This window comes from Primulina eburnea, chromosome 11 (genome assembly GCF_022965805.1).
Source record: "Primulina eburnea isolate SZY01 chromosome 11, ASM2296580v1, whole genome shotgun sequence".
Lineage (NCBI taxonomy): Eukaryota > Viridiplantae > Streptophyta > Magnoliopsida > Lamiales > Gesneriaceae > Primulina > Primulina eburnea.
The window spans coordinates 40,800,492-40,823,835 of NC_133111.1; the positions used below are offsets into that span (position 1 = coordinate 40,800,492).

Below are 23,344 nucleotides of genomic sequence, written 5' to 3' on the forward strand. Positions count from 1 at the left end.
TAGTGCTTGCATGATTTATTTATTTTACCTAATTTTATATATTATATAATATGATAATTGAGCTTTTGATTTTGTGGGTCAAGTCAAATATCAATTTTTAAGGTTAATAGGGTTATACTAATAATTTTATTGAGATTTATAAAAATCAATTCATATAATTATAATTTTATATAATATATAAAAATAAATAAAAAAATTTATTTGATTTTATTTCCACCTACTATCATAGATTTATAAAAAATATTTATAAATTGAGGGTAATTAAGTCATTTGTAGTGTATTTTATCCTTAAATTAAAACTATCACACCTAATAGAAGGGATATTTTATCCTTCAAAAAAATTATTTATCAAGGGCTCGTGATATTATCATGAGCTTTTTAAAAATGTACCAAACATAGGATAATTATGATTATTTATCAATACATCCCTTATCCTATGTAACAAACTATGCCTAAGTGGTGTAGACATACACTACAAAAAATTTCGGTACATGTCGCCTAATTTTGCAAAACCGTCGTCATTTAAAAAATTGCGACATATTTAATAAAATTATCTTTAATTAGTGACGGTTCTAAGGATAACCAAAATATTGTTTTTTTTTAAAAGACAAACCATGAAAATTAATTTATATTAAATAAATTCTTTATTTGGAGCCAGTATCTAATTTGGATCTGGAGTATATCTTACGATCGACGTGCACCTATCGTTTTCTTGGTTCCCATAGACGATAAGTTATCAAAGTATCGAGCAAGGCTGGAAAGTGATGTGTGATTAATAAAATCGTTAGCTTATAAATTTTAAATTTGTATTATTTTTTTATTGGAAAATTTAAAATGAGGTCCACATTTTATATTTATCGACGAAATTTGACTCATATTAATGGAGGGAATTTTTTTTTGAAAAATACAATTATTTATCTTTAAAGCCCTTGACATAATACAAAATATATATGATTTGTAGCCAAACGTATAGTCTTATATATATATATATATATATATATATATATATATATATATATATATATATATATATATATATATATGTTTGATATGTTTGTACGTTGATAGATCGAGTTGAAAATCACAATTAGATTTTGATATGTTTGTACGTTGATAGGGTTTGTTTCAACCTACTCGTGCAGGCACTTAGGGTTTGTTTCAACCTATCAGTGCAGGCAGTGCCTGCACGGGCAATGAACGGCCCGATCACTCCACATGAGTGATCCGAGCCCACCTCCAATGAAAAAAAAAAAAAATTGACTCAAAAATTGACTCGAAAAAATCCGAGCCGTTGGATCGACCCTTACGGGCAGTGCCCGCAAGGGTAGTGTCGAGTTAACCCGTTGATAGATCGAGTTTAAATTTTAATTAGATCCTACGTAAATTCTAACATGTTATTGATAGCATACTGCAAATAAAGATGTTCCTAAAAACGAGGTGCAATGTCTAATTAAAGCATGAACTGAAAACAATGGGCTAATAATCGAGGAGACCAACTATGACTAAAGCACTGATATAATTATAAATCCTAGTATTTGGAATCATTTAGAGCACTTGGGAGAATAATTATATGCTTCGTCTCAATATTTCCAATTTCGCATTTGGAATCATTAAAGTGCGATAAACTATCATTTAAAGCCTTTTTATACCATTACCGGTTGATTAGGCGTATGCAACTTTGGATATGAAATTAGATTAGGCTATTTTTTGTAACTTTTAATTGGGAAAAAATGTAATGAGTGGGTCTCATGTGAGACCGTCTCACGGATACTAATCTGTGAGACAGATCAATCATACTCATATTCACAATAAAAAATTATACTTTTTCATTGATTACCCAAATAAGAGATTCATTTCACAAATTCGACCCGTGAAACCGTCTTACACAAGTTTTTACCGAAAGTAATTTATGTGCGTATATTTCGGGTAAATTTTAATTAGGAAAAAATTAATTTTTGTTTGTGTGTGTGCGCGCGTGTGTATATATGTTTATATAGGGTTTTTATTAAAATTAATCTAATTTAAAAAAAAAATTCAAAAATAATTTAAAAAAAAAAACCATTTCAAAACTACCCCAATCCGCGCTTACGGAGCGCGGACGCTGCACACGTGGATCAGCGTCCGTGCTCCGTAAGCACGGACGCTGGTCTATGTCAGCATCAGATAATATTAGCGACGGAAAATATAATAAAACCGTTGCTAATTTGCGACGGTTTATTAAACCGTCGCTCTAATAATAGCGACGGTTTATAATCCGTCGCTGTAATGGAATCTGCCACGGTTTCAAAAACCGTCGCTCATTTAGCAAAGGTTTTAACCGTCGCTAAATGCCTAAAACCGTCGCTAAATGCGCATAATTTAATCAGACGAAAAAAAAGACAAGAAATAGGGGTGTTCATCGGTCGATTTTTTCTCTATCTGCACTATGCACTAGGCGTGTTCATCGGTCGGTTCGGTTTTAAAAATATATGATCCGATACCCGAATCATTTTTCTTCATATTTGTTCGGTTTTCTACCAAAACGGTTCGGTCGGTTAATTCGATTTTGATATAATTATTTAAATTAATAATACAAATATATTGTAAAATATAATATGTTAACTTTCTACATGTTTTCTTAGTAAAATCTTTAAATATAAGGTCTAAATTAATTAAGAAAACAACAATCAACTAAAAATTGCTTAAAATAGTTCTTCATTCACTAAATATCATATCAAAATATATAAAATAAATAAAAATATAAAAAAATTATTAATTTAATGAAATTTCGATTTTTTCGGTTTTGACATATATAATCCGAAATCGACCAAATAAACTTTGGTTTAATATTTAAATCTGAATTTCAAAATTCGATTTTCGGTTCGGTTCGGTGTTCGGTTTCTTCGGTTTGGATTTTCGTTTTTATCCGAAGTTTGAACACCCATAATCTTCACTACAAAAAAATGGCTTTTCGCAGCGCGCAAATTCTCTTCCCTCAGCGTATATTGCACGCTACAAAGTTGCAGGCCGTTGAAAGTTCAAGATTATCCGCAGCGTATATGTGCACGCTGTTGATACAATTATGTGTAGAGTGCGTAGAGGTAGGTATCTCGAAATTAAAGTGTGCGTCATAACAACAAACAAGTTGAAATTGTCACATCGATAATATTGGATCGTCGATCGGGATTATAATGAGATTAATATAATGAGGACATGGATCGTGGGCTTGCAAGAGTATAAGCCCATCATGCAAATTTATTAAAGTTGAAATTTATTAAAATTCTAATTTATTAAAGTTCTCATTTAGCGACGGTTATGGCGACGGATTATAAACCGTCGCGTGTATTAGCGACGGTTTTTGAAACCGTCGCAAAGTAGCGACGGTTTTGTTATATTTTCCGTCGCTAATATTATCTGATGCTGACATAGACCAGCGTCCGTGCTTACGGAGCGCGGACGCTGATCCACGTGTGCAGCGTCCGCGCTCCGTAAGCGCGGATTGGGGTAGTTTTGAAATGGTTTTTTTTTTTTAAATTATTTTTGAAAAAAATTTTTAAAATTAGATTAATTTTAATAAAAAACCGGTTTATATAAATAGAGAATATATTCATGATCCAAATCTATGGACCAGTTCATAATCAAGAGAATACTAATAATGTAGCAAATTGATTGTGGTGGAATATATTCCAAATGTGCCAAAAATGATCGACCATAAAAATTTTAATAATGAATTATTATAGTTATTCCGTTTAAAAAGTAACTTAATGGTTTACTAAACAAAAGAATAATGTTGGGATCAAATTAGAGGTTAGAGAATGATGAATGAACTCTTTTAAATTTTTCTTTAAAAGTTTGAGATATAATAGCTCGTTCTTGAAATATTTAAAAATGAATCAAGCACTGATAAATTATTTTCTCTAAAAATCGATTAAACATTTTGTAAAAAAAGAGTACAAGTTGAATGCACAACAAATTTTGGTTGAAGCATTTTATCAAATACTTTTTATGCAAAGATTTGATATTTTTTTTTTGATACAAGAGAGGGGGGTCACCCGTTATAGAACGATTAGCGTACTATGATTCTTCTCAAATATCCTATACCCATCTTGTCTTCTTCAATGATTTCATCTCCCCTTATTCTGTTATCGGAAATATTTCATTAGAAGAATTTTATTTATACAACCATTTGTACACACTTATTTTGACTTCAGACTTATCACTTACATAATTGAAACTCCTAACATATTTTCGACTGTAGGTTGCAACCACACAATCCACATAATGTTTAAATTTTTTTATAGTAAGACTACAAACATAATCTTTTCAAGAAAAAAGACTACAAACATAATTTTTAATATGTTTGTATGAAAACTATCACTCAAATAAACTTTGAAGTCCATCTCTCTTGTATATGTGAATAATTATGTGTGAGATGATACTAATCTTTTATATTATTTATACTCTCAAATGTACGATCACACACAGTGAGAAAAGTTCTCAATAAACTAATATATCTATTTAGACTCTCCTCATTGGGGTTGCTGTCATTTTGTTTGATTTCTTCGTGTAGGTTGTACATGCTTTAAATCACATGAAAAAACTTGTAATTGATTTTCAAGATATTGTATAAATAGCCTTCAAGAGTTATATATATGTTAGACACAAGAATATGATAGCTAAAAAAATTTATGTATTTTTTATGACATTCCAACTATCGTAGTTTGATGAGCAAATTGGTTGTAGGAACGATAGGATGAATAAAATGGTTAAATGCATGTGGTCCAATAAGGTAATCATAACTCTTGATTAGTTGATTTAAGGGTAAAGTTATAAAAATGAAAGTAGTGTCCCTTTCTTAACTTTCCACCTAATCTAGAATAATTGAACTTCGAATTTATATGAGTGAAATATGATCGAAATATCGGCACTGCTCATGTGCAACTAGAAGTCGGACACCGTGAGTGTAGATCATTGTCTTTTCTTTCCAATGCATGTTATCTTTCCAATGCATGTTAAAATCATTTGAATATGATTTGTAGATCATTGTCTTATCTTTCCAATGTATGTTAAATCATTATACTACAATAACTAAGTCGATATATATGGCTAAAATATTAGAGTTGGTCTATCGAGCCACTCGGCTACTGCTCAATGATGTTTGGCCAATCGGATATTGCGACAACCCTTTTGAGATATCATCAAACACACTTCAACTTGTTAGATTTTCAACTTGATTTCATTTGAGTTAAAGCTTGTCAAATCTTTTAACTCTACATCTTGTGACTACAACTTAAGTATATAAATTTGAAATATAAAACAAGTTTTGTTATCATCAAAATCAAGATTGTTAACGTTTTCACAACCCAAAAACATATACTGAGAATTTTTAAATACTAATTGAATGTCATTTAAATATTCAATAACTTAGTCAAAATATAATATCAAATAGTTTAACTGATTGTCGTAAATTGCTCTCTTGTTAGCTGCAAATATTTCGTTTATTTCGAACCTGAACCATTTTTTTTAATTAAAATAGTATATAATAATCTAAATAAAAATTATTTAAAAATAAAACATTAATATCCCAAGCATCATAAATGTGGCCCAATCCTCAAGTCATATATGGCCTCTTGCAGCAACTGGTGGTCCAGTCCATTATTAATCAAGACCATTTCGGCAATTTCCAAAAGCAGTGAAATCATGTTTTTTTTCTTCCAAAAAAAAATTGATCATCTTTTTTTAAAAATATCCGATTACGAAAAAAAAAATCAAAACTTAATTTTTGAAAAACTATCATAAAAAAACATACACGCTTGGCACGCACACACATGCATATATATTGAATAAGTTAGTCTCATGTGAGACCGTCTCACGGATCTTAATCCGTGAGACGGGTCAACCCTACCCATATCCACAATAAAAAGTAATACTCTTAGCATAAAAAGTAATATTTTTTCATGTATGACCCAAATAAAAGATCTGTCTCACAAATATGACCCGTGAGACCGTCTCACACAAGTTTTTGCCATATTGAATAGGTCCACGGATCCTAATATATGAGACGAGTCAACCATACCCATATTCACAATAAAAAATAATATTATTAGCATAAAAAATAATATTTTTCATAGATGACCCAAATAAGAGATCCATCTCACAAATACGACCCGTAAGACCATATCATACAAGTTTTTGCCATATATATTTATGTGTATGTGTGTGTATATATATACACATACATATAATATGTATGTGTACACCCATACGCATGAATAAAAGAATGAAAGAGATGAAAAACAAAGATCCCTTGTTTGATTTCGTCACATGTTCGTCTACTCTTCTTTCCGATTTCCTTAATTTTCCTTTTACCATAGTTGTGTAGATCTCACGCATCAAACCCAATTTTTAGAAAGACTTGAAAAAACAAACACGATATTATATTATATTCAATTACATGGTCTATTAATACCAACAATCCTAAAAGAAAGAATCCTGAAATCGAATTGTTTTAAAGATAATATTACTGAAACATAAACATTCCTTAATTATTTTTTTATAGTTATACTACTGATATATTTAAATATTAAGTTTTTTCTTTCTAAACTAATTAAATTTTCTTTAATTAATTTTTTCCTTGTTCGATGATATTATGGTAATATTATTGATATTAATGATAGATTATCTAGATATTATATTACTATTAAAAAGAATTTTTCCCAATGAAATTCTTGGTTTTCTATCTGTGTAGGACTCTATACAAATAATAAACCTAAAAGAAAAAGAGGAAAAAAATATAAGAGAACATCATAGCAACTCTAGATAGAGAGATGCATGACATTTTTTCCTTGATCGTCGAGAATTGCGGAAAAAGAAAAGAACTTATAACTAAATATTTCATGTGATTGACTTATGCGGTTTTGTTGTGTTGCTGGAATGTGTTGGAGACACTCAAAGATAACATTCGTTTAAAGTGTTGGTCCAAGAGTTACTTGTGACTCCAGGTTTTTGGCCATACAATCATTGCATCGGTAGTTTTATAGTTGTTTATTTGAGATGCACTTTACTTCCTTCATCCGTTGAGGAATATCGTTTTTTCATAATTTCACTAGTGTTAGTTTTGTAAACTATTTACAATTTTCTAGTGAATATTTTGTCATAAGAAGTTGCATGATTTATTATGTCTTGTTTTAGTCATAAAATTTTATTTGTGTGGTTATCTAATTTATTCCGCTACATGTTGTGGATATGCATTACAACACATGCACATATATAACACCTAAAATCTTATACACACAATTTAAATATTTCATGTACTTGTATACTAAACAAATCAACTCTAAATTGTTATTTGATTATTAAAACTTAATTAGGAAAATTTCCTCTGGCCATTTATATGATTAAAAAAAGCTTTCTCGTTGGCAAAAATAAGGCCTGAAAACAGAAAACCATCCATCATTCGTGTCGTTCTACAGTAGGCTGACCCTTGTCCTTGCAAACTCTGCCCGCCAGTCTCGATAAGCTGGTTACCTGGTTTCTGATCATGGTTGATAATAATTTATTTATTTAACTGTAGCTGAGTATAACCATGGTTAGTATTGTTTGACTTGACGGTGGGCCTCCGGCCACGGCGGAAGTGCACCGTCGCATTGGGTCCCCAAGACAGTTCCCGCAATATCTGTAGCCGTAAAACACACTCAAATACCAAATCCCACTTTATTATTATTCTAATTGCGAGTTAAGTAATTTTCCCTTATATTTTGTGATTTGATTATTATCTCATGGTTTCTAATTTATCTATTCTATATTACGCCACAACTTTTTTTATTAGTACGAGCAAACTAAACGAAAATAATATAATCAAGTATCATTTGGTTCGTAGTATAAGACAAATAATACGAAGATAAATATTATTTTTTAATAATAAAATATATAAAAATTATAATTAATATAATACTTGATTTGATTAATTAATTTTATTAAATCTGAGATAATGTGATATTATAATTTTGACATTTTGAAAATATTAATAATATTATTTATTATAGGTGATATTGTAATTTTAATCGAATAATTTGATTGATATGATCAGATAGACAGATTGATAAATAATATGGTGCACCAAACATGATAATATATTAAAAAAAATATAGATAAATAATAAAACGAACCAAACGATGACTTATTATACTCTTCGTATTAACGATATTAAAAAGTATTAATTTTAAATTTAGTATCGAGGCAGTAGTATTTATATATGTAAGACGGCAGACACTTGTATAAACAAAGCTAAACGATTCTTAAATATTTATTAATGTAATACTTGAAGTTGGCTTAATTTATTTAATTAAAAATTCTAAAATAATGATTTTTTTTATTCAAAATCGGTCAATTTGAAGTCTCGATGAAAAAAAAATTACCTGGTTATCTAATTCGAATTTATATTTTTGAAAAATATAATTTGAACTAAAAAAATTGTTTTAAGTATGCTCGAGCTTAGTTTAAACCAATAAAGTGGGTAGATCGTTTTGGTGGACGAACCTTTGCACCCGTCGTGCGGCCGTCGAACTCTCTGCTTGATAGCCGCTTTACTTGGACTCGTGGACGATAGAAGTCGTGTGAAGATATCTGATTAATGAGAATAATGTGTAAGAAATATGACACATATTAAAAGAAGCGTGACCTGTAGGAATTGGCGACGGCCAATAATAAGCCTACCATTTTTGACGAACAGCACATGCAGCCTCAAATTTTAAAAATTTGAGACGTGCACGTATCTCCTCTTTGACAATTAAGCTCTCACAATAAACTCGTTGATGGTATGAGTTTGCCTATAAATATCGAAGGCATTGAGGTCCCTAAATACACAATCTCATACAGAATAATACACCATCTACAGAGATATTGGAGTGTTTAGAAGGCTTCAATCGGAGGAAAACAGAAGACTTAAAGATGATTCAATGGCCGGAAGTAACGCTCGATTTAACTTCCGCATATTTGATTCATGTTTATATACGTGCGTACAGAAACATGATTTTAGAGAAAATCTGTAACATAATGAACTTAAAAGTCAAAATACTAAAGTATAAAACAATGTCAATTTATAGGATTAAAATTGTAAAAATGGAATAGGATCAAACATTAGACATAATATTTTGCAGGATCAATAATTTGGATGGATGAAAAAGATCTACCCGGGATCAATGGTTTAAAAATAAGATATTTGCATACCTCTATTTTTAATCGAGGGTTTTCACATAATTGATTCCATCTTATTTAATTTCGAATCAATCTAAAAAAAAAATTCAGTCTACCCATTTTTTTAAAGATATATTCAATACCCATTTGAAAATCAAATAACGTAAATACAATTAAAATAGAAAAAGATATGCTATAGGTGTGATGACGTATGTGGACACTCGAGGACGATTCACAGAGAGCAACGCGTGCAAATTCCAGGAGCACCTGATCATTCTCGTGCGACCAACCTTGTCTACTTCTCTGTTATTACATCACTTTTACCCTGGCATTTGAATAAAACAACGTTGTAAAATATATATATTTGATGTCTAGCTAGGTGAAATAAAGAAACGAAAATGAGGATAAATTATTTTAACTACGGTAAGTTCTTTGGTGTGAAGGGGAAATTTGTGGATTGGGTGTTAACCGGGTATGCCAAACTTCAAATTAACCAGCATGAAATGCAGTATACTTGGTACACATTAGATCATATATCTATAATATTACATACCAAGCTTAATTCATCAATACAATACAGGAGCTTGAAGTATTCAACCACGATCAATTTGGTTCTTTTTGTCCGGTTTGGATGATTAATTTTAGGTTTTGTGTTTCACGGTGACTAATAAAAATTGAAACTTACTAAAATTTGAGTAAATATTTTATTTGATCGTTGAGTAAAATGATTATCATTAAAAATCATATATTAAAATACTTATGCATGTTACAAAATTAATGCATAAACATGAAGAGTGGTAGTTTTGTTTTGTTTTTTTTTTTTGAATCAAGACATTCAAGCTTCATTAATTCAAATCAGAGTTTCTACAATCTTGGAATAGAATATCCGAGATAAAAGCAGGACTATCATAAGAAATAAAAAGACTAGCAGAAGAATTGGCCGCCCTTGCGAGGGTGTGAGCAGCCATATTCGCTTGTCTTCTGGCAAAGCGAACTTCGTACGAAGGTTCTTGATAGAGAAGGGAGCAACACGCCGCAACAATCGATCCAAATTCACTACGATCCGCCAGATTTGAGGCTATAGCATCGACCACCAGTTTGGAGTCTGTTTCGAATAAAACGTTTTGTAGATCCAAGGAGACAACCCAAAGAATGGCATCAAGCAGTGCTTTCGCTTCAGCTTCTCGTACCTCAAGTATCCCATAACAATTATGCATCCTAGAGATCATGAAATCTCCATTGGAGTCCGGAATTATTGCTGCTACCCCAGTCTTGCGTGCTTCCTTAAAAATGGCTGCATCAATGTTGCACTTCATAAAGCCCGAAGGCGGTTTGTGCCAGCGCATTTTTTTAAAGAATATTTTTTTATAACTTTAAAATAATATTTTAAACAAAAAAACAATATTTTTTTTTTATAAATCTTGTCGAAAATCCGTATAACGGAACATAAACAATAACAATCACGGGCGCCCTCGCTAATCCATATTCCTATTAGGAGATGAGTAAGTCTTATGTGAGACCGTCTCACGGATCCCAATCTGTAAGACGGGTCAACCCTACCCATATTCACAATAAAAAGTAATACTGAGAGCATAAAAATTAATTTTTTTTAATGTATTATCCAAATAAAGATCTGTCTCACAAAATACGATCCGTGAGACCGTCTCACACAAGTTTTTAACTTAAGAGATAGATATAGCCTCAGCCTCGGTTTGTTGTGGAAACCATTATCAAACAGTACGTACAAAAAATATACCTAATTTCATATGTGTGATAATCACGCAAAGCTTCACCCAATCGTTGGTTTTTTTTTTTTTATCTGAGATAGTCTCGTATATCTTTAATCGTGAGATCGTATAATTTGTCTATATTTATAATAATTAATAATGTATTTGATATAAATTATATTATTTTTTATTAATAATTTAAATAAAAAATTTATCTCGTAAAATTGATTTATAAATTATTTATGAAAAAAAAATATATATAACCCGACAAAACAATTTGACTTGCCGCTTTCGTGTCCCCCTCAAACGATCTGTCCCCTACTTTCATATTCATATTCTCCCAATAAAAATAGCCAACTTTCCAACCCTATTTCCCTCTATGCCCCTCCATCAGATTCCTCGTGTCTCCTCCTCAAAACTGTGCTACTTTTACTCGCGGTCAATTTCCTTTTAACCCAAATTACTTGTGTAAAAATCACTTGTAAATATCCATTTTTTTACCAAAACTTTAAATATTCCATCATTTGGTCCCCTCAAAGTAATTGCTATGAGTGGCAGTCACACAGGTGTAATATTTTTTTAATTGAATTTAGAAATTATATTAAATATATATGTGAAATTGTTTTGTTGGGGATGAGAGTATTATGTTATTTTAAAAATTAATTAGTAGGTCTTTTGTAAGACGTTCTCACGAATCTTTATCTGTAGAACATGTCAACTCTACCGATATTCACAAAAAAATTAATAATCTTAGCATAAAAAAACACATTTTCATGGATGATCAAAATAAAAGATTCGGCTCAAAAAATATGACTCATGAGACTGTCTCACGCAAATTTTTGTCGAAATTAATTTATTTAGAGTGATAAATGTTTCATTGCATTAAAAATGGTCATACTAAAAGATCAAAATAGTTATTATTTATATCATATTCTTTTTATAATAATAATAATAATAATATCTATGTTTAGTGTTTACTATATTATTAAAGTTGAAGAAAATAAAATGATTAATTTTTATCAACCAAAAATACCTTAGTCTCAAATTACATTTTTTTATAAATATTATAGAACCCATAATATAAAAATTTATTATAAAAAACTATTTAACAAAGCACACGTAATAATTAATGTTTATTATGGCCTATGAGACTGAGAATTTAATTTGTGATTTACATGAATTAATGGTTCAAGGGAATTTGGTTCATAATGATCTCTCCCCAAGCATGCTGTTGCAGTACAATGATGATATATTATTACCATTATATAATATGTCTCGCCGCGATCAATTTTAAATACTAGCGGAATGATGCTTTATTATTACACTTTCTACTTTTTAGTAAACTTTCGTGTTTTTTTACCATTATCTTAGTAAAATATTCATACCATCTTTAATGACAACATATATTTAATTCTCACATCTGAAAATAACATAATGTTCGACAAATTATATGCTTGGGATGAATAATTTCTATAAAAGGAAAACCCAATCTCTGTCCCAAATAGGGAAAGTTTGAAAATCATTCACACCCGTGATTTATTTTTGTAATATGAAATTAGAAAAGGACATAATTTGTAATTAATATAAATATAAAATTCATAGGGTTGTTTTCAAATATAGCAAGATCCCTTCGAATCTTTGACAAACCAAACTTTTTTTTTTTTTTTTTATTGTTCTTTACCCATATATCCATTATCCAACCACAAAATATCTACTCTTCTCTCTTTTTCTCTCTTTATACTAAATTTTATGTTCTGAGTAAGTCTCTTATGAGATAGTCTCATAAATCTTTATCTGTGAGACGAGTCAAATCTATCGATATTCACAATAAAAAGTAGTACTCTTAGCATAAAAAATAATACGTTTACATTGATGATCTGAATAAAAAATATATCTCACAAAATATGACTCGTTAGACAGTCTCACATAAGTTTTTAACCTTATATTCTCTAGGTGTAGTATAAAGGTATGAAAAGATTTTTTATTTTTAATTTATTAACATATTATCAACTAAATCGAGTGAAGTCCATGTAAAACTTCAATTTCTTTTATCATAACCTAGTATAAGATGTGCGTTTGATTTTTCTGGTTTTACGTAGGTTCGAGTTCATGTTATTTTTAATAAAAAGAAAATGTTTCGCCACTTCACTCAAATGGTGACGGTGATATATACAACTTCAATTTTGATAACAGAACAACCAAAACAATTTTTAGTTTTCACAATTTAATTTGTGAAACATCCATCATCCTAGACTTCAAATTGTTTGAGTTTTAAAAATTTATTTAAGCTAATAATTATTTGTGAACCATATAATTATTTATATAGAGCATCTGTTATTTACAAATATGGAAGGGCATATTCGGCATTTGGGTCTCTGCCAGAAAGTTTTTAAAAGAGATCCAGTAAAACTGTCTGCGATACACCATTTATCACCCTGCAACAACGACAGGTAATTATTTCTCCATGAGCATCTTCAACGGCCAGGATCCACTTGCTCGAATCTCTCCCAGCCGTCGATGAGCACTTTCCCACTTTCACGCAGAATCCCCTTTTTGCCCCCACCCTGTCGGATTTCAATTTTTTTACTCGTAATACATATATATTCATATATTCTTCTCTCTAGCTTTTGTTTCTAGCTTCCTCTTCTTTGGATGGAGGGTACTTGAAAAATCCTCTCTGTTTTGCGTTTCCTGCTTTTCTCTACAGTTCGTCCGAGTTCTGAATCCGCATCTTCTTTAAGCTTCTGCTGTTACTGCTCGATTCGTGTATAATTTTCAGGTACGAGCTACTATTCTCGCGGACAAGTGGAAATGCCTTTTTTTTCGACTTTGTTGTTTTTTGGCTTGGTGGTACCGAAATTGAGCTGAGATCTTTAGTTAGTTTGTAGCATTTGTTGTCTTTTGACTATATGATTGTGTGACGTGTGTCGTAGATCTTGTGCTTCTGTATGAGCACTGATTGAAGGTTGGAAGAGTGAGATGTTGGGTTGTGGCTGTGGAGGTTGTGGGGAAGTTGCCAAATATGACTCTGTCGTTTGATTTTATGTTTTTTTCCCATTTTTGTGCTGCGGTAATCAGTATTCATCTGCTTGTTTATGGATGAATTTGATTGATTGTCTCTGTGCGAAAAAAATTTTCTCTGGTAGTGATTTGATGTTTTGATTTTTTAAATTTTTTTAGGAGAACTGGAGTATCTGTTTTGAGTATCCGAAATTATGTTATAGTTTTGCCTTTTTCTTCATTTTAGGGTTGCAGATTTCATGATAAACCTTTCCGTTTTGTGTGAATATTTACTTGCTTGTCCCTAGTAGAAATAAAGATTCTCACGAAAAAGTTTTCCTTTCAAGTGTTGCTCTTATATTTGGGAAAGTTAATGTTATTGTTCCATGAATATGTTTGATTAAATCAGTTTAAGACTACTGTCAGTTTTCTCAATGAGCCTCTATTTTGCAGATTGTAGGATATTGTATTGCACTTGATGTCTCCACCACTGTTGGGTATTGAGGGGAAAAGTCAATGTAATGTTTCTTTGATGGCATCTTCAGCATCTACAGATTGCGTCACCCAGAATGAATTGGGGTTGAAAGAACGCAATTACATGGGTCTGTCTGATTGTTCTTCAGTTGATAGCTCTGCGTTCTCAAGAATACCTGAAGAAAACAAGAACAAGTTGAATCTTAAAGCGACTGAATTGCGGCTTGGTCTTCCTGGATGCCAATCGCCAGAGAGAGATCTAGGTTTTACCCCGTTGAGTTCCGGGAATCTTGACGAGAAGCAACTGTTTCCGCTAGCTCCATCAAAGGAAGGAATCTGTTTGGTATCGCAAAAGACGGTCACTTCCGGCAACAAAAGAGGATTCTCAGATACTGTAGATGGATTTGATGAAGGAAATTGGACGTTGAATGGGTCAGTTTCTGATCCTGAACAAGCAAACTTGGCTGGCAATGCTGGGATAAATGTTATGCTTTCCAACAGGTCCTCTGGAACCCAATCATCCATTAAGACAGAGGTGCCTGCGAAGAAGTCACAGGAATGCAAGGACAAGATGAATGGATCTAACGCCAATAGTGTACCTGCAGCTAAGTGCGTGTTTTAAGCTCGAGAAATGGCAATAGATGAGTATATTGTAATCAAGTTATTCTGGGACCTACGACTATTGTATTGTTCATTGTTTTGCAGGGCACAGGTTGTTGGTTGGCCTCCTATCAGATCCTACAGAAAGAATACTCTGGCCACAAACACAAAGAACAACGATGAAGTTGATGGTAAACCTGGTCCTGGTGCTCTTTTTGTGAAGGTCAGTATGGATGGTGCTCCTTATCTGAGGAAGGTGGACCTGAGAATGTACTCCACATATGCTGAACTTTCTACCGCGCTTGAGAAAATGTTCAGTTGTTTTACCTTAGGTGAGCCTTTCTTCAATTTAGATTATAATTCCAGCAAGTGCAAGGTTATGTGACGCTGTTCCTGCTTCAGGACAATGTGGACCTCAGGAAGCTCCAAACAAGGAAATATCGAGTGAGAACAAGATGAGGGATCTTTTGCATGGGCCTGATTATGTGCTGACTTACGAGGATAAGGATGGTGATTGGATGCTTGTCGGAGATGTCCCTTGGAAGTAATTTTTCTACTGTTCCTTCTTTGAGTCTATGGTTATTGCTGATGCTTACTATATATAATTTCTTTAAAACAAATAATGAAGCTACATCCACTCAAAGTTATCTAGTTTCGAGACGAAGTTTCATTAGATGAATCTGCACACGTAATATAAATATATTTATTTGTGGTGCCAAATATGTGCCACAATTGAAGGTTTTACTTTGTAGCAAAGTAAAGTAAGAAAACATATCGCTGTTTATCGCCAGCACTAAAAATATGACTTTACTCGATTTAATTTGTTTTTTTTTTTTTTTGCAATGTCAGTCAAGGTCGGAATTGATCATCTTTTCATTCTTGAGTATTGGACATTTTTTAATTTGTTTTATGATCCTGTCTGCAACTTACTCATTCCTTGTAAGCATTTATTTATATTTAATTTCTGAATTAATTCATAAGAAAATAAATAATTTAGAGTTTAGTGCATGCGGCTGGTAAACATCAATAATTTCTTTTGTTTTTTGTCGGTGTACCGTGTACGTCTCTAATTATTTATTTTTCAAACTTGTGAAGTTTTGCACAATTGGATGGTTGACATTTATCTGCATTTTTTTCCTGGGAATTTCACGAGTTTCTGGATACGCTACTCAGAATTGTGTGAAATTGAGTTAATGGAACATGAGAAATTGGTTATTATTGATGTTATTATGTATATCTTCCATAACTTGTCTCGTGACTGAGCAGTGGGTCTGTTATAGGATGTTCATTGACTCATGCCGGAGGCTCAAAATTATGAAAGGCACTGATGCTATTGGATTAGGTCAGCCATTTTATTAAGATTTTGATTTCGTTTATCCCCATATATGAGCTTTTATCACTGCATGAACTTCTTAATTTTTAAAAGCATATTAGATGTTGTGTGATCATAAACTCTTTGGTGAGCCTCTTGGTTATTTATTCAATTTCAGTTTATGATTGTCTTTTTAAAACCATACGAACATTTGGACTCTATAGATGGTTTAAAACTCGAAAATCTATTCTCGTAATCTTCATTTCATATAATATGCATTGGGGATGTTTAATTGCCAAGTTGCATGAGGATGAGAATGTAGTGTACAAACTGGAATACTTGAAATACAAACATAAATACACGACAAACTTGGACCTACAAATATAAATATAACTAACATAGTAAATAAACAAGGGTAGAAACCCATGGAACAATTGAACTCGAACCTTTCTGTTGTATCGTTGGACTTTTTTTAAGTTTCTTGTAACATCTCTCTTTGTTTACAGCTCCCAGGGCCGCTGAAAAATTAAAGAACCGCAACTAACTTTCCACTCTGGGAGATGGCTCTGTGGTCGGCATGGTCAAATAGTGGATGATCCAGAGTCTAAATGAAAGCTGAAAAACGAAATGGGGAAATGAAAGATTTGTTAAAATGTCGTGTGATTCAGCCGTAAATTATGCTTTAGATGTCTTCTGGTTTGTTGAAACGACTGGTTTTGAGATTCTTAGTTGGCCATATAGTTATACTGAAATGTTTGTTGTGATGTACTTGTGTTGTTGAATGCGTGTTATTTAATTAGATATATTTCGTGTCACTCTTAACTGTTGGTTGCTATGCAGTTGTGTCTCGGTGTTTTCTTATTCGTTTTAGAATGTTACCTTGATTTCACCGGGTAATTAATGGCGTACCTTGTGGGAAAAAAAACCCTCTCATCTCCTCGTGTGTTGTAATCTAATGTTCTTTTTTTGGCTTGTAATCTTGTTGTGATTAGTGCCATGCACAATCATCCAAGTTCCCCACCAATTAATAATTTGCTGTTTATTGAAATTGTTCTCTTTGAAATGTGGATTCTGCATATTGCATTGTTTTCTCCTGTGGCTGCTTGCAGCAACGCAAGCTACTTGATTAATGCTAGAAGCATTTCTTTCCCCGAATTGGGTAAACATATGAGATTGCCCAATTTAGTACAATTATCTTTAGCTGCCCAACATCTGTTTCTTAGGCATAAAAAAGTTACCAAAACCCGAAAATTGTTTATACAATTTTTTTATATATACACATTGCGATGGAGTAACTTGAACCTAGCACGGTTTTGTCTCAATGAGAGGTCATGTCATCTAGTGAAAGAGAGGATTTTGGCAAGTGTATGCAGATTCTTTTGGCAAGTGGATAAAATTATCGGAGATGGGCAAATTAGCTAGTCAATTTATTTTCAAATTTTTGGTTCTAAACTTCAATACTAAACAATGTGCTTTTCATATTTATGTCTTACAGAGCTCTGATTCTGGACAAGAATGATGTGATATTAATTCTTTCTTCACGTTGCATTGATTCTCTTCAACTACTACTGTTAATAAGCTATATGCCAAGTTTCCTTGCAAACTTGGTTGGTTGATAACCACCAAAAAATAAATACAAATTTTAATTTCAATAAATAATCGAATATCATAATCATAAATAAATAAAAATCTCACCAAATTACAGATCTAAAGACCCCTTTGATTTTATACACATATGAAAACAATTCTTGAAGTACACTTTTCTTGAATATATACACACACAACACGCATATACACACACTGTTTCTCTAAAAAAAAAATCGTGTTCTTGTGTTGAGAAGCCAATATACGCGTCTCCTTGAGCACCCCATTTTAGGCGAAAGACTTGTAGGTCTACATCTCTATTAATGTTCGATCGCTGGTAGGGAATTTGATCGAGACTTGACACTGTTAGCACATGGGGCGAATGCATCTCTTCACCCAACTGTGTCAAATAAAAAGTGTTTACATACATATTTCAACGAGATATGAATAATATTTATTTTTGATGAAATTTTACAACATTCGAAACTTGGTTTCGTTAAGATTGGAACTTGGACCTAACTCAACCTCAAAAGCTAGCTCAAGGGGGAGGATTGTCCAAGCCAATATATGCCACTCAAAGGTTAATTATCTAACCGATGTGGGACATTTAACACACCCCTCTCACGCCCAGGAATGAACATCTGGAGCGTGGAGTTTACAAATGACCCAATTATGGGCAGAATGGGTGGCCTAATTATAGGCAGTCCAACACATAACGGTGAACCCGGGCTCTGATACCATGTTAAGATTGGAACTTGGACCTAACTCAACCCCAAAAGCTAGCTCAAGGGGGAGGATTGTCCAAGCCAATATATGTCACTCAAAGTTTAATTATCTAACCGATGTGGGACATTTAACACGATCACATAAAAAATGACAACAGCCTACCTTGAACTACCATTACAAAACATCATCATTCAAGTTTGGGCAAATGAAATAATTAAGTCACGTAGTTTCTGGACTTTACCATCTCTTTCATTCATCCTGCCTTCTTGAATGCCCACCAAATTATGCTGTCGCGCTGATTTTTATCCTTTTATGGTTAAATTAAATTAACCTTGATTAGGGGAATGGACCCCCTATACATAATGATGATTAGCGTTGTCGCTCTTTTTTTTTTTAAAAAAAATCTTAATTGCTTTTTTAGATTGATTATGGTTTTAGCTTTGTAACTTTGTCGCGTTTGATTACAAATTTATCCTTTTGGATTGTTGTTTTGTTCGGTCAAAATCTATACCAAGTTGTGTTAACCAAAAATTTCTCTGATAAAGAGTTGGAACCCAAAGATAATCAATCGTATTCGGTTAATACTGAGGTAGAGACAGTTGATATGTTGCAACAAGTCTTTTTGTTGTATTTAGTGTTACTAAAAAAATTCTAATAACACTGATGTAGAAATGAATTTGTAAAGATAAAGTAGTAATCGAAACAAGTGTGTTGTTTACAGTATGATTATCGTGCAAAGGAAATCAAAACCAAATCGAAGTCTGTAGCGTATACAGTTTTCTTAAAATAGATTCGCCCACTTGGTATGTGCTTCGAGGTTCCAATGGACGTCTGTTTTCTAGGATACAATCGACAGACCATCAGTGATGTCGCACAAATCACTATGCTAGCAAACAAAACAGTAGCTGAACTTTATCAGCGGATGAAGTAAGAGCAGAGGTGCAGGAAGCAGAATGCAAAGACGTAGGAGAAAGTGGATTTCGGTGTCTCTTATAGGCTTGGCACATCCCCTATTTATACATGTCAATACCAGTCATACGAAAGGCCAAAGGTTGCCATAAAGTAGGCAGACGAAGCACCAAAAACCGGGGCAGACGAAAGGTCTCAACCAGGAAAAAAAAAACAAAATATGGCGTAGACTGGCTAGGTGACTTTTACCTTGATCGGTCCGATATTCGACGCATTCAGGTAGCGCTCGTATACTTACACACACAAGTCAAGCCTTTTCCAGTTCAAATCGAGCCCACGAGATTTCGGGTTCCACTGCGCTGGCGTGCGCGAGAGAGCCTCTTGACCAATCATTGTTATACTTCCATAAAATCTAACACAATATAAACTTATTTATATCACTTTATTTTTCCGATTCGGGTCCAAATTTTCATTCACTCACATGGAAAGCCCATAAACCTCACAACTCAATACATTTAATCCAACATTTAGATCACCCTAAATCTAACTAAAAACAATCTCTTATTTTGGTGGATCTTCGAAGATATCATGTTTGGCACGACCTGTATCACTTTTCAGGCAAATTTCATCGTGTTAGGCGTGTTAAATTACATTTTTCCATTTTTAATGATTTTTACTTGGGTAATAGATTGATATAGAAAACTGGAATGATATTAATCAATTATGGGAAAAAAATTTCTTAGTCTTTGTATCATTTTTAGATTTAATTTTTTTTAGCCATCATATGCGAATCAAATAGCCATTATATGCAAATCAAGATATTAATCATTTTGTTTTACGCTTCTGCACTCACATATGGCCGCATTATATAAACATGGGGCCAAAAATCTACAAGTAGATGCCATTTGAAATTAATTTGGATTAGAGCACTAAATCAAATTAAAAAGGTGAAATGGTAATCATCATTGACCAACATTTTTAAAATTTAAATGGGAAAAATTATACACTTAGTAATTCAAATTCAATCTTTAAATTATGAAGATGCTTCTTGTTCTTGATGAGCATTACGTTTATAAATATAAAAATGACACTCATTTTGTTGCCTAATTATGGAGTTGGTTGGTGAGAATTTCAAGCATTAAATAGAAAGATAATCGCCCTTTTCCTATTTTTTTATTGGAATAAAAAAACGTATTTATTTATTGGTGAGTGTCCACATAACATGCCCATTTTATATGTCTAGATCAGGTGCACTTTGGGATTAAAATACACTAATTGTTTCGTCTTTGCATTAATCAAGCACAACTTTAATATTATTTAGGAACTCGGAAGGAAGACGGGGTCTGTCCTACTCGTGTCACTTCAATCTTTACTACGTATATTCTAGCAATTTTGTATATGTACTAAGTACTTGTCTCGATGTCCATAATTATTTTTTGAATTAAATAATTTTTAACTCAAATAAGTAAACTTTATCAGAGGATTTAATTATAAGTTAATATTGTCTTTATTTATATACCAAGTAAAGGAAAATATCCATATCTGGGCAGCTCCATGTGTTTATGGGAAAAAAAAACAAATTGAATGGCAACATGGTGAGACAGAAGCTTTGATATTTTATTATGGACCATAATATTAAATTGAGTGATGCTTTTTTATGAATGACTCAAATAAGATATTTATCTCACGAATATGACTCGTGAGACTGTCTCACACAAATTTTTGTCATCTTAATTGACCCTCACACTCTATTTGTAGTATTTAATAATGCACAGTCTTTAATAAATCAAATCATTAAATGGAACTATTTGATCGTATGAAGATTGTGGTCTCATTGTAATAACAAATATGGTGTTTCATTTCATGTGTCTTATGTTGTTTAATGAATTGTTTGTATGTTTATTACATCATACTTAATTGATGTAAAGATTACATGCATGCTTTTTTATATATATAAAACGAGGATGTTAGGTTTTTATTTTAACCTGAGATTGATCTCAGAGATTTATGTCATTATACCATTGCGTATGTGGTGAAATTAATCGAAACTGTTTAAATTGAGAAGGAAATGTTGGCTGTTGGTATTCATGAAGTGTTAATTAATGGCAAATTCGTTGTCACCATTTGCTTCCATCTACTTGTAATCTTATATATACAATTCAAATGATTTCTTAATTTTTTGCTAGGTTTTTTTTTTTTTTTTGGGTTCAAAATTGTGAGCTTCGACACTCTCAACTCGAACTTGCTCGAATGAATTAAGATGAATTAGATTTAATACAGAAAACTTATATGTAACCTTTATTTTATAAAATTTTAACTTTAAATTATATGTTATGAGCTAAGCTTATTTGAAACGATCGATACATACAATGTATTTCATTAAAAAGAAACATCAAACTGAATTTAGTTTTCCAAAGAAAATGGGTGAAATCTGAAACACCCCGTCTGTTTATTTACCATGCACAGTAGATGATATATATAAAAGAATGAGTCTCATTTGAGACCGTTTCACGGATCTTAAGTATGAGATGTGTCAACCCTACCCATATTCACGATAAAAGTAATACTCTTAGCATAAAAAGTAATATTTTTTCATGGATGACTCAAATAAGATATCTGTCTCACAAATACGACCCATAAGACTGTCTCACATAAATTTTTACCTGTGTAAAAATTGGGGATGGGGGGAAACGCGCAAGAAAATCAATTTGGGCTGTGAAGAGATCCCACGAACATTTCCAAAACGAAGCAAAAAGTGTAAAGGTTCCAAAATTTAAGGCAAAAGTAGAGTTCAGTGCTCTGCCTATTTATTTATCTGTGCGCGTATCTCTTTGCAGATGATTCAGGTTACCCTTTGACTTTACCTCTCTTTACTCAATTAAATAAGGGAAGGGAAAATATCCCATCTAACCAATTGAAATTATTATTATTATTATTACTACATAAAAAAGCACCAGAAAGATGCTATTCAATTTGAATCTGACAAATAATTAGATAATTATAACTATTATATATGGAAAAAATGGCAATTTTAATTGTAATTTGATATCTTTTGAGCTTGGCATTTTATTTTGTCATACTTGTTTTTCATTCAATGAATTGAATTTTTTTCGTTTCTATTTTTTTATTGTCTGAAACCACTCAAATTCATTGAATATTATTTATTTGATATTGATGTTATCTTATGTCACTCATATGACAATAATAAATGTTATATTACATTACATAAACTAAAATATACATAAATAAAAATAAAGATAAACCACAAATTTTTTTCTTCAATTTTGAAGAATTGGGTTTTTTTTTCTTTATTTTTATTTGTTTATGAGATTAATTTTAATGTAAGTAACATCAGATTTAACTTCACAAAATGTGTCGTGTAGGAGATAATCAAGGCTGCGGAGGTGGTTTTCTAGAGTAGCTTGACATAAGAAAGAGACTGTAATCGTTATCAGTGTCAAATAAATCATATTAGATTTATTTAGTGGATTCAAACAAAAAAAATATCAAATAAAAATAAATCAAAGTTGTTGTATGAAAACAAAATTTTGAAAAATTATATGATTAAAATTCAAAACTAAAATTTTTGGGACTTTTATATTTATAAGAATTCGCGAAATTTATATATCCATATAATTATTTAAATAATTTTAGAAATTAAATTCTTGGATCTATCCATAGATTACGTTAAAAATTAATCAATGATTATGATTCTCAATTAAAACTGGTGGGTTTGCCAGAAATGCAACATCAAGAAAACACTAAATTCAGTAATAAACAAGGAATCATTATACCGTACAAAACGTTTTAATCTAATGCAAATTATATTACTTTTTTT

At 31.8% G+C, this 23,344-nt stretch overlaps 2 protein-coding genes across 2 annotated transcripts; one reads left to right on the forward strand and one right to left on the reverse strand.

Annotated features, from left to right (window-relative positions):
* Positions 1-10,019: 10,019 nt before the first annotated feature.
* On the reverse strand, positions 10,020-10,520 carry LOC140805631 (uncharacterized). The gene has a single exon (XM_073161890.1). The coding sequence runs from the start codon at positions 10,518-10,520 to the stop codon at positions 10,020-10,022; it is 501 nt and encodes a 166-aa protein (XP_073017991.1).
* Positions 10,521-13,500: 2,980 nt separating this feature from the next.
* LOC140806096 (auxin-responsive protein IAA9-like) lies at positions 13,501-17,102 on the forward strand. The gene is made up of 6 exons (XM_073162574.1): positions 13,501-13,680; positions 14,355-14,984; positions 15,081-15,307; positions 15,378-15,519; positions 16,256-16,317; positions 16,794-17,102. The coding sequence occupies exons 2-6, from the start codon at positions 14,380-14,382 to the stop codon at positions 16,829-16,831; spliced, it is 1,074 nt and encodes a 357-aa protein (XP_073018675.1). The 5' UTR covers positions 13,501-13,680; positions 14,355-14,379; the 3' UTR covers positions 16,832-17,102.
* Positions 17,103-23,344: the final 6,242 nt, after the last annotated feature.

Bases quoted from the DNA above. Each gene is read 5' to 3' on its own strand.
- LOC140805631 (XM_073161890.1), bottom strand. From the start codon at position 10,520: ATGCGCTGGCACAAACCGCCTTCGGGCTTTATGAAGTGCAACATTGAT.
- LOC140806096 (XM_073162574.1), top strand. From the start codon at position 14,380: ATGTCTCCACCACTGTTGGGTATTGAGGGGAAAAGTCAATGTAATGTT. The intron at 14,985-15,080 runs GTGCGTGTTTTA...ATTGTTTTGCAG, and splicing joins AATAGTGTACCTGCAGCTAA to GGCACAGGTTGTTGGTTGGC. The intron at 15,308-15,377 runs GTGAGCCTTTCT...TTCCTGCTTCAG, and splicing joins GTTCAGTTGTTTTACCTTAG to GACAATGTGGACCTCAGGAA.